The sequence below is a fragment of the Somniosus microcephalus genome, chromosome 2 (genome assembly GCF_052327205.1).
Source record: "Somniosus microcephalus isolate GS21.2 chromosome 2, FLI_Smic_1.0, whole genome shotgun sequence".
In the NCBI taxonomy this organism is placed as follows: Eukaryota; Metazoa; Chordata; class Chondrichthyes; order Squaliformes; family Somniosidae; genus Somniosus; species Somniosus microcephalus.
The window spans coordinates 173500236-173515389 of record NC_140988.1 but is presented as its reverse complement, the minus strand read 5'-3'; the positions used below and the strand labels follow the sequence as shown (position 1 = coordinate 173515389).

At 48.2% G+C, this 15154-nt stretch overlaps 1 protein-coding gene across 1 annotated transcript in view; it reads right to left on the bottom strand.

Annotated features, from left to right (window-relative positions):
• The window catches only part of LOC147123128 (uncharacterized), a 170362-nt gene that overhangs the window by 58752 nt on the left and 96456 nt on the right, over nt 1-15154 (bottom strand). Inside the window, exons 9-10 of the mRNA XM_085966744.1 lie at nt 14988-15106; nt 2191-2326 (exon numbers count right to left, since the gene is read on the bottom strand). Of these exons, the coding sequence (XP_085822870.1) occupies nt 2191-2326; nt 14988-15106 (255 nt within the window). The remainder of the gene's footprint in view (nt 1-2190; nt 2327-14987; nt 15107-15154) is intronic.

The following is a 15154-nucleotide window of genomic DNA, read 5'->3' as shown; positions in this document are numbered from 1 at the left end:
ATCCATCTGTCTAATTATAGAATCCCCTACAACTACCACATTATGCTTCCCCTCCTCCTCTTTCTCCCCACTATGGACAGCCTCCTGCTCCAAGATGCCGTGATCAGCATTCTAGCTGTCCTTCCGACAGGTAACAAGTACATCGTACCTGTTGGATAGGATCAGTTTCTGCAGATCCTCGTTCTCTATCTCACCTGGGTTGCACTTATTCTGTACACTATCGGTCACAACAACCCCATTCTGAACCTGCACCTCTCTATGAGGTGTGACCGAGGCAAAGTGTCCAGATAATCATCCCCCTCCCTTATGTGTCAGAGTGTCTCCAACTCACACTCCAACTCAATGACTCTGAGCCGGGGGGATTCGAGACGGAGACATCTACTGCAGACGTGTTCGCTTGGGATAGTCTCGCTGCCCACAAATTCCCACATACTGCAGTCCAGACACACAACCTGCTCTGCCATATCTTGGTCTATATTTATTTATAGATACAATTTATTTATAGATTCTTTTTAGCTTTAAGGCTATTTAACAATTTAGCTAACACTAAAGCACAAACACTAACCATTAAAAAACACTAACCACTAAAAACACTAACCAAAAAACTAACTACTTACACTAATCACCAAAAACACGAACCAATAAACTAAATACTTATCTGTAACTTAACCACGCCGCTCCATACTCCATGCTGACTATTACGTCATTTTTTGAGTTCTTCCCTCTGTTTGTCTGGTGTCTGCCACTCTGTTCCCGATAACCTCTGCTGCTGCCTGCTCTCGCGCGATGCCTTAATCCTGTTATAATGGAGGCACGCAGCCTCTGTAAAAGATTTCAGTGACCGACCCAATAATGAGGGAAATAATTGAACTTAGGATAGGTCTCACTGGGGGCGGCTGCTGCTGTTGTTAATGCTGCTGTTGTCGTTTTCCGCCGCTGCCAAGTGCCCATGGACAAAAACGTCGTGCTCAGAGGAGTTTGTCGCCCGCCCAGTAAAAATAAAAATAAGAGGGAACATTGGTGAACACCCTCTACAAACTTAAAGAACAACAAAGTAATAAACATTTCCATTTACACCTCATCTAGAGTCATCTTTTGTTTCTTAATTTGTCCCATTACCATCTCCTTTTGCCTTGCACCATCGTCCCTTTTGTCTTTTAATCTCTCCTGCCTTCCATCCTATCACAGACCTTCTCTTTTGTTCTTTCCTCCCCTCCTCCCTTTCCCTGCCCCTACACTTGCTTAAAAATCTGTTACATCTCTAACTTTTTCCAGTTCTGATGAAGGGTCATCGACCTGAAGCGTTAACTCTGTTTCTCTCTCCACAGATGCTGCCTGACCTGCTGAGTATTTCCAGCATTTTCTGTTTTTATTTATAATTAAAAAAAGGGTTCAACAGGGATGGAAGTTAAGCCCAAACAGTTTCACAGAAGGACATTCTTAACCCACATTTATTCAGTAATATGCTGCAAATGCAGCACAAAAAATGGGAGTTTCCTAACTTGCGCAGTGATGACTGAATACATTTACTGGCAATGATTTTAATTTTCATTAAGTTAAAAGCAATGCGCACATGCTCATGTTGTGCCATTTGTTTTTGTAAAAACAAAATAAGCCCAAGAGAAGGAAACCTGTCCGACAGAAATGTAGCGCTCTCCTCAGAGCTCTGCATGACCCACACCACTTGAAGCTAGCACTAGGCTCAGCTGTACACACTTTGGAGCAATGTACAGAGGGAACACTGGGTGAGTCACTGATCACAGGTGAGGAAGGCCAGGATCAGTGGCTCGGGGTTATGCTATGTATTGGCTGGGATTTATAAATAAACTATTAAATAAGAAAAATAAACAATCGGCCTCAGTTTTCCTGCTACGCGGAGATCAGCCAGGATTCCAGGAGAGAAAGGGAAATAGATAGATAACAGCACTGCTGTAGAAGGCACAAGGGAATATCACAAAGCTAAATGAGAACACTAGGAAAAAGAATATGGGTCAATGTTTCAAAGCATTGGAGTCAAGATTGAATAAATTTATATGAAAACACAAATAATTCATAAGAAAAATTGGAGATTTGGGAAAGTAAATAAATATGTATCAATACTATTTATAATGGATACATAAAGTAAAATAATGGAAACAGATTTTCATGTTCTAATACATTCAATACATGCAAAATAAAATAAATAAATACCTTTTCCTTCATTTCTCCAATATTTTTCATACCGTAAACTTGACCTAGAAGATCTTTCAGAGATTGTACAAGTGCTTCCTTGAACAATTTGTGTAGCTTTCTTCCAGTAAATGGAAGCCTTTTCTTGCCCATGTACCTTTAAAAACAACAATATTTGTAATACAGAGTATACAAGTTCAGTCGGTTTGGTTTCCTCTAAAGGAAATGTGGAATAGATTGGCACACAGTGGAAAAAGTCAACTTTTCTCTAGGTTTGGAAAGAGAGGATCTATCTGACAACTGTTGTAGAATCGTAGAAATTACTAGTACTAGATCTAGTGCCAGTACTAGATCCACTTATCCGATTCTCTTTTAAATAACATTATAGACTCTGCTTTATCAGCCATTTGTGGGAAAGCATTCCATGTTCTAATAACCCTCTGTGTGCAACATTTTCTTTTAACTTTCCTCTTTGTTCCTCTAGTGATAATCCTGAATGTATTCCCCTTCGTTACCAGCCCTGACATCACACCTACAGTTTTCGGGCAGGAGACTGTCCTGTTTATTCAAATGAGGTCCAGGAGAGTAAATGGTTCAGGCCTCACGCTGAGCTTCCCTGCCGCCCCACTCGCTCACTGCCCCAACCTGCCCCCTTAAAATTGGCACCAATGTATTGACTATCTTTTTATTCCAATCACAAGCCTACCAACATTATTAAAACAGATTACCTGGTCATTTATCTCATTGCTGTTTCTGGGACCCTGATGTGCGCAAATTGTCTGCTGCATAGTACACGATACAACAGTGATATACCTATCAATTCGTCCAATAAAAAGCGACGAGTTAGGAACGTAACTAAAGGTTTTTATTGACTAAATAACAGAGCCCACCCTCGTGGGTGATCGGGTCCAACAAGGAGGAATACCAGCCAGTCGACTACCTTTATACCTGGGCAGGTAGGTGGAGCCATGGGCGGAGTCGGAGGTGGTCAGCCCAGGTATAACAGCGCGACAAGAGGCGACCTCGTATAGTGATACAACAGTGAGAACAGTGATAACAATACAACAGTGATAACTATAGTGTAACGATAGTGAACGATAAAAGTGGTTTACCACATTCACCCCTTGTTTAGATTTGAGTCCGGCGGGGTGAAGTGTACTACCAGTTCTGGTATGTCAGTCTGTCCGGAGGCCTCGTAAGCCTCTCCGATCGTCGCAGCGGCGGTGCTGCATTATCCGGTGTTAATGCTGGTGTCTGCGTGGTCGGCGAAGGCTCGTGGGGTTCCGGCATGCCGTCTACCTGGGCTGGAATTGGGGGGGTGGTGGGGGGGGGTAAAGGTGGTGTCTCCAGAGTGCCCGAGGGTGCGAGGTCTCGTAAGGAGACAGTGTCCTCCCGCCCGTCTGGGTAAGCCACGTAGGCGTACTGGGGGTTGGCGTGCAGGAGGTTCACCCTCTCGACCAGGGGGTCCGTTTTATGGGCCCTCACGTGCTTTCGCAGCAAGACGGGCCCCGGAGAGGTCAGCCAGGTTGGTAGAGTGGTTCCCGTAGTCGACTTCCTGGGGAAAACAAACATTCGTTCATGGGGGGTGGTGTTAACGGCAGTGCAAAGTAGTGACCGGATGGAGTGCAGCGCTGTCGGGAGGACTTCCTGCCAGCGGGAGGTTGGGAGGCCCTTAGACTTTAAGGCTAAGAGGACGGCCTTCCATACCGTCGCGTTCTCTCTTTCCACCTGGCCGTTCCCTTGGGGGTTGTAGCTGGTGGTCCTACTTGCTGCAATACCTCTCGCTAGTAGGAACTGACGGAGTTCCTCGCTCATGAAGGAGGAGCCCCGGTCACTATGTATATAGTTCGGGAACCCGAACAAGGCGAAGAGGTCGTTCAGGCACTTGATGACCGTGGTACTGGTCATGTCTGGGCAGGGGAAGGCAAAAGGGAAACGGGAGTACTCATCAACGATGTTGATGAAGTACACATTACGGCCAGATGACGGTAGAGGCCCCTTAAAGTCGATGCTCAGGCGCTCGAAGGGGCGGGTGGCCTTGATCAGGCTTGCTCTGTCCGGCCTATAGAAGTGCGGTTTGCACTCGGCGCAGGTCTGGCAGTTCCTGGTCATGGTCCTGACCTCCTCGATGGAGTAGGTCAGGTTACGGGCCTTAATGAAATGGTAAAGTCTGGTGACCCCAGGGTGGCAGAGGTCATTGTGGAGGGTCTGAAGTCTATCAATATGCGCGCTGGCGCATGTAATTCGTGAAAGAGCATCAGGGGGTTCGTTCAGCTTACCTGGCCGGTACAAGATATCATAATCGTAGGTGGATAGCTCGATTCTCCACCTCAAGATCTTGTCATTCTTGATTTTGCCCCTCAGCTTGTTATTAAACATGAAAGCAACCGAACGTTGGTCGGTGAGGAGGGTAAATCGTTTGCCTGCCAGGTAATGCCTCCAGCGCCGTACCACCTCCACAATTGCCTGGGCTTCCTTCTCGACCGACGAGTGTCGGATCTCGGGGCCCTGTAGGGTCCTTGAGAAGAAGGCCACCGGCCTCCCCTCCTGGTTAAGGGTAGCGGCTAGGGCGAAGTCGGATGCGTCGCTCTCCACTTGGAAGGGGATGGACTCATCCACTGCGTGCATTGTGGCCTTGGCTATGTCTCCCTTGATGAGGGAGAAGGCCGCGCACGCTTCCTCCGTGAGGGGGAAGGATGTGGACTTCATGAGGGGTCTGGCTTTGTCCGCATAATTGGGCACCCATTGGGCATAGTAGGCGAAGAGCCCCAGGGTTCTCTTAAGTGCCTTAGAGCAGTGGGGGAGGGGTAGCTCCATGAGGGGGCGCATTCTTTCGGGGTCGGGGCCGATGAGTCCGTTCTCTACTACACAGCCAAGGATGGCAAGGCGCGAGGTGTTAAACACACATTTCTCCTTATTGTAGGTGAGGTTCAGCCGTTGGGCCGTACGGAGGAATTTCTCCAGATTCACGTCATGGTCCTGCCGGTCGCGGCCGCAGATGGTGACGTTATCTAGATAGGGGAATGTGGCCTGCAGTCCGTTCTGGTCAACCATCCGGTCCATCTCCCTTTGGAAGACCGAGACCCCGTTGGTGACACTGAAGGGGACCCTAAGGAAGTGGTATAGGCGCCCATTCGCCTCGAAGGCGGTGTACTGGCGGTCCTCGGGGTGGATAGGGAGTTGGTGGTAGGCCGACTTAAGGTCGATGGTCGAGAATACGCGGTATTGTGCAATCTGATTGACCATGTCAGATATGCGGGGAAGGGGGTATGCGTCCAGCTGGGTGTATCTGTTTATGGTCTGGCTGTAGTCGATGACCAGGCGATTTTTATCACCGGTCTTAACGACCACGACCTGGGCACGCCAGGGGCTGTTGCTCCCCTCGATAATGCCCTCTTTCAGGAGGCGCCGCACCTCAGAGCTAATGAAGGCTCTGTCCCCAGCGCTGTACCGCCTGCTCTTGGTAGCGACGGGTTTGCAGTCGGGGGTGAGGTTAGCGAACAGGGAAGGTGGCAGCACCTTGAGGGTGGATAGGCTGCAGGTGTTACGCAGTGGGCGGTTTAACATTCGCTGGTTGTCGACTGTGAGTGGGGGGAGGGGTCCACCGTATGCTAGGGTTACACTTTGGAGGTGGGATTGGAAGTCCAGCCCTAGTAGGACGGCAGCGCAGAGCTGGGGGAGGACGAGGAGTTTAAAATTTTTATACTCCGTACCCTTAACCGACAAGGTCACAACACAGTAGCCGCTAATGTCCGTGGCGTGGGACCTCGATGCCATCGAGATTCGGTTGCGCATTGGCAGGACAGGGAGGGAGTAGTGGCTCACCGTGTCTGGGTGGATGAAGCTCTCCGTGCTTCCGCTGTCGAACAGGCAGGTCGTGGCGTGGCCGTTTACTTTGATGTCCATCATCGACTTGGACAGGTGGTGTGGGCGGGCTTGATCCAGAGTGACGGAGGCTAGTGTGTAGGTAAGCGAGTCGTTGTCGTCTGCGGGTGAGGCGGTCGTCGGGTCCGGGGGCCCGGTGGCAGTCGGGCGTGGTGGGTAAAATGGCGTCTCCCACGAGGTAGGACAAAATGGCGGAGAAGATGGCTGCCCCCATAACTCACATGAGGCACTATTGGGGTCGGTTGCCTTGATCAAAGATGGCCGCCCCCATGACTCACGTGTGGGGATGCTGGCCTCAGTTGCCTTGAAAGAAGATGGCCGCCCCCACAGTTCGCATGAGGCACTGCTGGCCTCTGAAGATCCGCTCCTGCAGGCCTTAGAGAAGTGGCCTTTCTTCCTGCAGGTTGAGCAGGTAGAGTTCCTGGCTGGGCAGCGCGACCTCGGGTGCTTCTCCTGGCCGCAAAAGAAGCAGCCAGCGGCCCGATCGCGGGTGCCCGATGTCGGAGCCGGTACCGGGGGTGGCGGTCCCGGTCGGGTCCGGGACGCCGACGCTGAGGTAGGTCCCGGGGGCGGCGCTGCGAAGGGTATTGCGGTAGGGGTCGGGCCCGAGTCCCAGGGTCGCGAGCAGTACCTGGAAAACGCCTCCTGGTCCTGATGGGCCACCTCTAGGGAGAGAGCGAGGGCTTCAGCTTTGTCCAGGTCCAGGTCTTTAGCTTCAAGCAGTCTTTGCCGTGAGTAGTCGGACCGTAGGCCTTTCACAAAGGCATCGCGGATATTATCTTCCGTATTTTCAACAGCCGTCACCGCTTTAAAGTCACAGTTCCTGCCGAGTGCTCTTAGCGCCCGTAAAAATTCAGCTACAGACTCTCCTGGCTGTTGCGGGCGGGATCTTAGGAGGTGCCTGGTGTACATGTAATTTACCGGGCTCCGGTACTGCTGTTTCAGTAGGTTGATAGCGGCCTCGTATGTAGTCGTGTCCTGGATGAGTGCGTATACTCTCGGGCTCGCTTGGGCGTTCAGAACTCTTAGTTTGGATCTCTGAGGGACGCCGGATTCTTCCAGGTAGGATTCGAAGCAGTCCAGCCAGTGTTTGAAGTTGAGGGCTGAGTTTGCTGCCTGTGGGTTTAGATCCAGGTACGGTGGTTTGAGGGCTTGCAGCCAAGCCGGCTGGTGTGGCTGGTGTAGTCCGGTGTCTGAAAGCTGCTGTGGCTGTGCTTCTGGGAGGGCTTCTGGCTGGCCAGTAGTAGACATCTTTAAAATTTAGTCAATAAAATTGATATACCTATCAATTCGTCCAATAAAAAGCGACGAGTTAGGAACGTAACTAAAGGTTTTTATTGACTAAATAACAGAGCCCACCCTCGTGGGTGATCGGGTCCAACAAGGAGGAATACCAGCCAGTCGACTACCTTTATACCTGGGCAGGTAGGTGGAGCCATGGGCGGAGTCGGAGGTGGTCAGCCCAGGTATAACAGCGCGACAAGAGGCGACCTCGTATAGTGATACAACAGTGAGAACAGTGATAACAATACAACAGTGATAACTATAGTGTAACGATAGTGAACGATAAAAGTGGTTTACCACAAACAGTGACTGCACTTCAAAAGTAATTTATTGGCTGTAAAGCGCTTTGGATAGCTTGAGGACATTAAAAACGTTATATAAATGCTTCTGCATCTTCTTTCAGGAGAAGACAACATGCAATGACCATGAGAGTCAGGCCAAAAGGGGTGATCCTCTAACTTTGGGCCTTTTAGAAAGTGGTGATGAAACTCCTGGGAAGGCACACAGAGAAGCTGTCACTGATAGAAAAATTAGTGGGTCTCTGTCGGCTGTAGAATTACCTTGACAAGGAGTTGCTTTTCCTTCTCCTGTTGTAGTTGCTTAGCCAAGCTTCTTGCAAGGAAACTCTTGTTACTCATTCTTCTGCACCTCACAAAATCTTTGCTTATCTGCTACCTATTTCAACCTCTTACTCTTCTTCTTCAGGTGAAACAAGGCAAGAAGCAATAGAGCAGGAGGAGGAAGATGTGCCAAGCCTTTGGGTTCAGGATAACTCCTCTTCACCGCCCCCCAACGCCTAATATTCTGACCCATGCCATCATTCACCTTCTCCCACTCACCAGTCCAGACAGAGGTACCTAGAGTCATAATGGTACAGAAGGAGACCATTCGGCCCATCGAGTCCGCGCCGGCTCTCTGCAGAGCAATCCAGTCAGTCCCATTCCCCCACTCTATCCTCGTAGCCCTGCAAATTTATTTCCCTCAAATGCCTATCCAGTCTCCTACTGAAAACTTTGAGTGTCTCCGCTTCCATCGGCAGCGAGTTCCAGGTCCTCACCACTCGTTGCGTAAAAAAGTTTTTCCTCACATCCCCTTGTATCTCTTGTCCAACACCTTAAATTTGTGTCCCCTAGTAATTGTGCCATTAACTAGTGGGAACAGCCTTTCCCCAGCTAGTCTATCCAAACCCGTCATAATCTTGTCCACCTCTATCAAATCACCCCTCAGCTTCCTTTGCTCTAATGAAAGCAAATCCAGCTTCTCCAACCTGTCCTTGTAGCTAAAATCCCCCATCCCCGGAACCATTCTGGTAAATCTCCTCTGCACCCTCTCAAGTGTCTTCACATCCATTCTAAAGTGTGGTGATCAGAACTGGATGCAATACTCCAGTTGTGGCCTAACCAGTGCTTCTGGTGGCAAAAACAGGAAGGCAGATTATTATCTGAACAGCAATAGACTGGGAGAAGGGGAAGTGCAATGAGACCTGGGTGTCCTTGTGCACCAGTCGCTGAAGGTAAGCATGCAGGTGCAGCAGGTGGTTAAGAAGGCAAATGGTATGTTGGCCTTCATAGCGAGAGGATTCAAGTACAGGAGCAAGGATGTCTTGCTGCAGTTGTACAGGGCCTTGGTGAGACCACAACTTGAGTATTGTGTGCAGTTTTGGTCGCCTTATCTGAGGAAGGATGTTCTTGCCATGGAGTGAGTGCAGCAAAGATTCACCAGACTGATACCTGGGATGGCAGGAATGACGTATGAGGAGAGATTGGGTCGATTGGGCTTATATACGCTGGAGTTTAGAAGAATGAGAGAGGATCTCACTGAAACATATAAAATTCTAACAGGACTAGACAGACTAGATGCAGGAAGGATGTTCCCGGTGGCAGGGGAGTCCAGAACCAGGGGTCACAGTCTAAAGATAAGGGGCAAGCCATTTAGGACAGAGATGAGAAGGAATTTCTTCACCCAGAGAGTGGTGAACCTGTGGAATTCTCTACCACAGAAGGCAGTTGAGGCCAATTCATTAAATATATTCAAGAAGGAATTAGATATATTTCTTAAGGCTAAAGGGATCAAGGGATATGAGGAGAAAGCAGGGACAGTGTACTGAATTTGGATGATCAGCCATGATTTCATTAAACGGCGGAGCAGGCTCAAGGTGCCGAATGGCCTACTCCTGCTCCTATCTCCCATGTTTAATGGTTCAGCATAACTTCTCTACTTTTGTACTCAATACCTCTATTTATAAAGTCCAAGATCCCATGGCCTAAAAATTCAGTTGCTTTGCGCCTCCCGTTAGCGCCCTAAGAGGGCGCGAAAAGGGCGCAAAGCAACTAGCGCCTGGGCACGGCGCCGCCAACGCCTCCCACGAAATTCAGTGGGAGGTTAGCGGCAGCGATAACAGTTAGCGCCCCGCGGCGCTGCGCCGCCGGCAGTGACGTCATTGCCGTGCGCAGCTACTGATCTTCGGTAGCGCCCCCTGACTTACCGCTGGACGCTATATCCGATAGGATCAGGGGGGCCTACCTGCGGCCGGGGTGGTGCAAGTAAAAGTGGACATACCGGGCACCCATTTTTGTTGCTGGCTGCCTGCCAGCACCTGTCCCCTCAGCCGTCCCCGGCCTGCTCTGCAGCCCCACCGCAGAGTGCCGGCTGCGCTCCATGAGCCCGGCACTTCTCTTGAGTGCCGGCCTCTTTTGCCGGTACTCTGGTAGCTGGTGGCCCAGCTGGGCCCCGGGTCGCGATGCGCTGGGCCCCTCCCCTTTAATAAGGGGAGGAAGGCCTGCAGTACTGCGGCGCGACGTGCTGGCGCTGCGGCATGTCGCGCCGCGATATTCACTCACAGTGCCCCAAGAGGGAGGCGGGCGTTTCCAGTCGCACCCCTCCTCCCTCTTGGGGCGGTACCGATGAATTTCGGCTGCTGGGGCACTTATTGTTTCGGGGCACTAAAAGTAGCGCCCCGGCAAAGCTAGCACCTCAAAGGGGGCGCGACTCAATTTTTCCTGAGGACTCTGATTTCTGGACTCCTGATTTGGAAAAAAGGATGCTTCACGGTGTCAGCCATGGCTCAGCGCTATATAAATGCAAGTCTTTCTTTTCTTTTATGAGCATCATCCATACATGGAGGCACTGAGAATGGTCTCCCATTACAGGCGACATGTAGCAGTGGTACTGGTAGAGTCCACTGCCATCCTAAACTGCACCATAAGGGAACCTTATCAGCACTGTAGTACCCCTGAATGTGTGGCAGCTCCTTACACATCTGTTGCTAGTAAAGGATATTCCTTAAATGTTTATCAGCATTACCCCTGTCATGGGTCCTTACTCTCCCACCAACATGAAGGCCCAAAGACCAGTGAGTGTGTACTCCATGGATGCAGAAATAGTTGGCCTTAGGAGACAGATTGGAGCAAAGTGTTATCTAGTCACCACCACATGGGGCTAGGGTCCAGGGTAGCGTATCTCAGGACTTCCAGGATCTTACCGGAACAGGGGGTTGGGAACCTGAGCAGGGGGACAGAGGAAAGGGAAACAAGGATAAAAGCAAAAGATAGGAAGGAGAAAAACAAAAGTGGCAGTCAGAGAAATCAACGGTTTAAATCAAACATGGCCACAGTAAATAATAATTCGAATAGGTCTAAGAGCGTTAAAAAAACAAGCCTGAAGGCTTTGTGTCTTAATGCGAGGAGCATTCGTAATAAGGTGGATTAATTAGCTGCGCAAATAGAGGTAAACGAATATGATTTGATTGGGATTACGGAAACTTGGCTCCAGGGTGGCGAAGGCTGGGAACTCAACATCCAGGGGTATTCAATATTCAGGAAAGATAGGCAAAAAGGAAAGGGAGGTGGGGTAGCATTACTGGTTAAAGAAGGGATTAACACAATTGTAAGGAAGGATATTAGCTCTGATGATGTGGAATCTGTATGGGTAGAACTGAGAAATACCAAGGGGCAGAAAACGTTAGTGGGAGTGGTATGTAGACCTCTAAACAGTAATGCGGAGGTTGGGGATAACATTAAAAGGGAAATTAGAGAAGCGTGCAAAAAGGGCACAGCAGTCATCATGGGTGACTTTAATCTACATATAGATTGGGCTAACCAAATTAGTAACAATACTGTGGAGGAGGAATTCCTGGAGTGTTTACGGGATGCTTTCCTGGACCAATATGTCGAGGAACCAACTAGAGATCAGGCCATCTTAGACTGGGTATTATGTAACGAGAAAGGATTAATTAGCAATCTTGTTGTACGAGGCCCCTTGGGTCGGAGCGATCATAATATGATCGAATTCTTCGTTAAGATGGAGAATGAAGTAGTTGACTCAGAGACTAGGGTCCTCAATTTAAATAAAGGAAACTACGATGGTCTGAGGCGCGATTGGGGAATGTCACTCAAAGGGTTAACAGTGGATAGGCAATGGCAAACATTCAAAGACCGCATGGATGAACTACAGAATTTGTTCATCGCAGTTTGGCATAAAAATAAAACAAAAAAGGTGACTCAACCGTGGCAAACGAGCGAAATTAGGGATAGCATAAGATCCAAAGAGAGGACATATAAATTGGCCAGAAAAAGCAGTAATCCAGAGGATTGGGAGCAGTTTAGGATTCAACAAAGGAGGACAAAGGGATTAATTAAGAAATGGAAAATAAAATATGAGAGTAAGCTTGCCGGGAACATAAAAACTGACTGTAAAAGCTTTTATAGATATGTGAAGAGAAAAAGATTGGTGAAGTCAAGCGTAGGTCCCTTGCAGTCAGAATCAGGGGAATTTATAATGGGGAACAAAGAAATGGCAGAACAATTAAATACATATTTTGCTTCTGTCTTCACAAAGGAGGACACAAATAACCTCCCAGAAATGTCGGGGAACATAGGGTCTGATGAAAGGGAGGAACTGAAAGAAATCAGTATTTGTAGGGAAATGGTGTTAGGGAAATTGATGGGATTGAAGGCCGATAAATCCCCAGGGCCTGATAATCTACATCCTAGGGTACTTAAGGAAGTGGCCCTAGAAATAGTAGATGCATTGCTGATCATCTTCCAACATTCGATGGAATCTGGAACAGTACGCATGGATTGGAGGGTAGCTAATGTTACCCCACTATTCAAAAAAGGTGGTAGAGAGAAAACGGGGAATTACAGACCGGTAAGCCTGACATCGGTAGTGGGGAAAATGCTCTAGTCCATTATAAAAGATGTAATAGCAGAGCACTTGGAAAACAGTGATAGGATTGGACAAAGTCAACATGGATTTACAAAAGGTAAATCGTGCTTGACTAATCTACTGGAATTTTTTGAGGATGTAACTAGTAAAATAGATAAGGGAGAACCAGTGGATGTGGTGTATTTGGACTTTCAGAAGGCTTTCGATAAGGTCCCACATAAGAGATTAGCATGTAAAGTTAAGGCACATGGGGTTGGGGGCAAGGTATTGACTTGGATAGAGAACTGGTTGGCAGATAGAAAGCAAAGAGTTGGAATAAACGGTTCTTTTTCCGAGTGGCAGGCAGTGACTAGTGGGGGATCGGTCCTTGGACCCCAGCTATTCACAATATATATTAATGATCTAGACAAGGGAACTAGATGTAATATCTCCAAATTTGTAGACGACACAAAGCTGGGTGGGCGGGTGTGCTGTGAGGAGGATGCCGAGAAACTACAGGATGATTTGGACAGGTTGGGTGATTGGGCAGAAGCATGGCAGATGCAATATAACGTGGATAAATGTAAGGTTATCTACTTTGGTGTCAAAAACAGGAAGGCAGATTATTATCTGAATGGCAATAGATTGGGAGAATGGGAAGTGCAACAAGACCTGGGTGTCCTTGTGTACCAGTTGCTGAAGCATGCAGGTGCAGCAGGCGGTTAAGAAGGCAAATGGTATGTGGCCTTCATAGCGAGAGGGTTTGAGTACAGGAACAAGGATGTCTTGCTGCCGTTGTACAGGGCCTTGGTGAGACCACATCTTGAGTATTGTGTGCCGTTTTGGTCGCCTTATCTGAGGAAGGATGTTCTTGCCATGGAAGGAGTTCAGCGAAGATGCACCAGGCTGATACCTGGGATGGCAGGAATGACGTATGAGGAGCGATTGGGTCGATTGGGCTTGTACTCGCTGGAGTTTAGAAGAATGTGAGGGGATCTCATTGAAACTTATAAAATTCTGGCAGGACTAGACAGACTAGATGCAGGGAAGATGTTCCCGATGGTCGGGGAATCCAGAACCAGGGGTCACAGTCTAAGGATAAGGGGTAGGCCTTTTAGGACAGAAATGAGGAGGAATTTCTTCACCCAGAGAGTGGTGAAGCTGTGGAATTCTCTACCACAGATGGCAGTAGAGGCCAATTCATTAAATATATTCAAGAAGGAGTTGGATATATTTCTTAAGGCTAAAGGGATCAAGGGGTATGGGGAGAAAGCAGGGGCCGGGTACTGAACTTGGATGATCAGCCATGATCGCATTGAATTGCGGAACAGGCTCGAGGGGCCGAATGGCCTACTCCTGCTCTTATCTTCTATGTTTCTATGTTACATTACTTCAGCCCTACAGCTGATCAATGGCCAGCCAGAAACAAGGCCCGATATCTGTGGCATGGCAGGAGTCTGCTCACATGACGCTGCTGCCTCTCAGGTGGCAGCACATTGGAACACTCCAGCCAGCCGCCTCAGATATCTCCACACGGCACACAGGAGGCCGAGTCAGTTTGCCCAGGCAGCAGCAACAGTATTGGAACCTGCAGTCGGTCTTTCCCAGGACTCAGCATGTCTGAGATGAGGGCCCTCTCATTGTCCTAGTTTGTAGCCAGTCACCTCTTGCACCCTGCCCCTCAGAAAGCACCTGGAAGGAGCACCACATTATGCAGGGCACCAACAGAAAGCAGGCCATTAGGATAGAGTGAGCACCCATGAAAGGCTGTGGAATTCTTATGCTGTGGCATAAGGCCTGTTTTTACCAGCATAAGTGTTTTAAAAAATAGAAAAATAAAATGTTTTCACTCACTTACACATTAAAAACCCTGTCCAATAAGTTAAGTTAATTTTTAGCCCCATTAAAACATATTTTTTTTAAAATTCAAAAAATTAAATTTTTGTTTGAAGTATTTAATTAAATGCCATTTTAATTAATTTTATATATGTAATTAAAAAAAATTATTTCATTTGTTCGTGTATTTTTTAAGTCATCCCCATTCATATTTATGACAGTTCCGTACATGCAGAAACCCCATAGGTAGGAATGGGGATTCCCTTCTTTCATTGGTTGGACTGGCCCACGTGATCCCAGGAGCGCTTGCAAACCGCATGCACCCCTGGGATACGTGGCCATCTACGCATTTCTACCAGGAGAGGCCCAGGATCTCAAGCCTCCATATCTCCCGGACCACCAGGTAAATGCGTAGAAAATTTGATTGGAGGAATCCGCCCGCGGGAAGCCTCCGATCGCAAATTCAGGCCCGACGTTTTACTCCCAGGCGGTAAAGGTAAAAATCAACCCCAGTATGTGGAACAGAAAGAAAGAGGAAGAGCAGGAAATACCTGAAAGAGTGGTAATTTCACCAGAGAGAAAATAAATTGAACTTGAAACTCCTTTAATTTACAATTCATTCAGAGTTACAGACATTAAAAAATAATTCTGTTTTTGAATGCACTTACCAGCCAATGGCTCCATCCAATTCAGTTTCCGCTGCCAGGCGTACAAAGCTTTGCATTTTTTCAGTGTCTTTTTCAAGATGTACGGCAAGAAATTTGCTAAGATCCTCAATGGCACATTCCTGTAGGCAAAAAGAGTTTGAACAGCTTCTGTCAAATTATATGGCAGT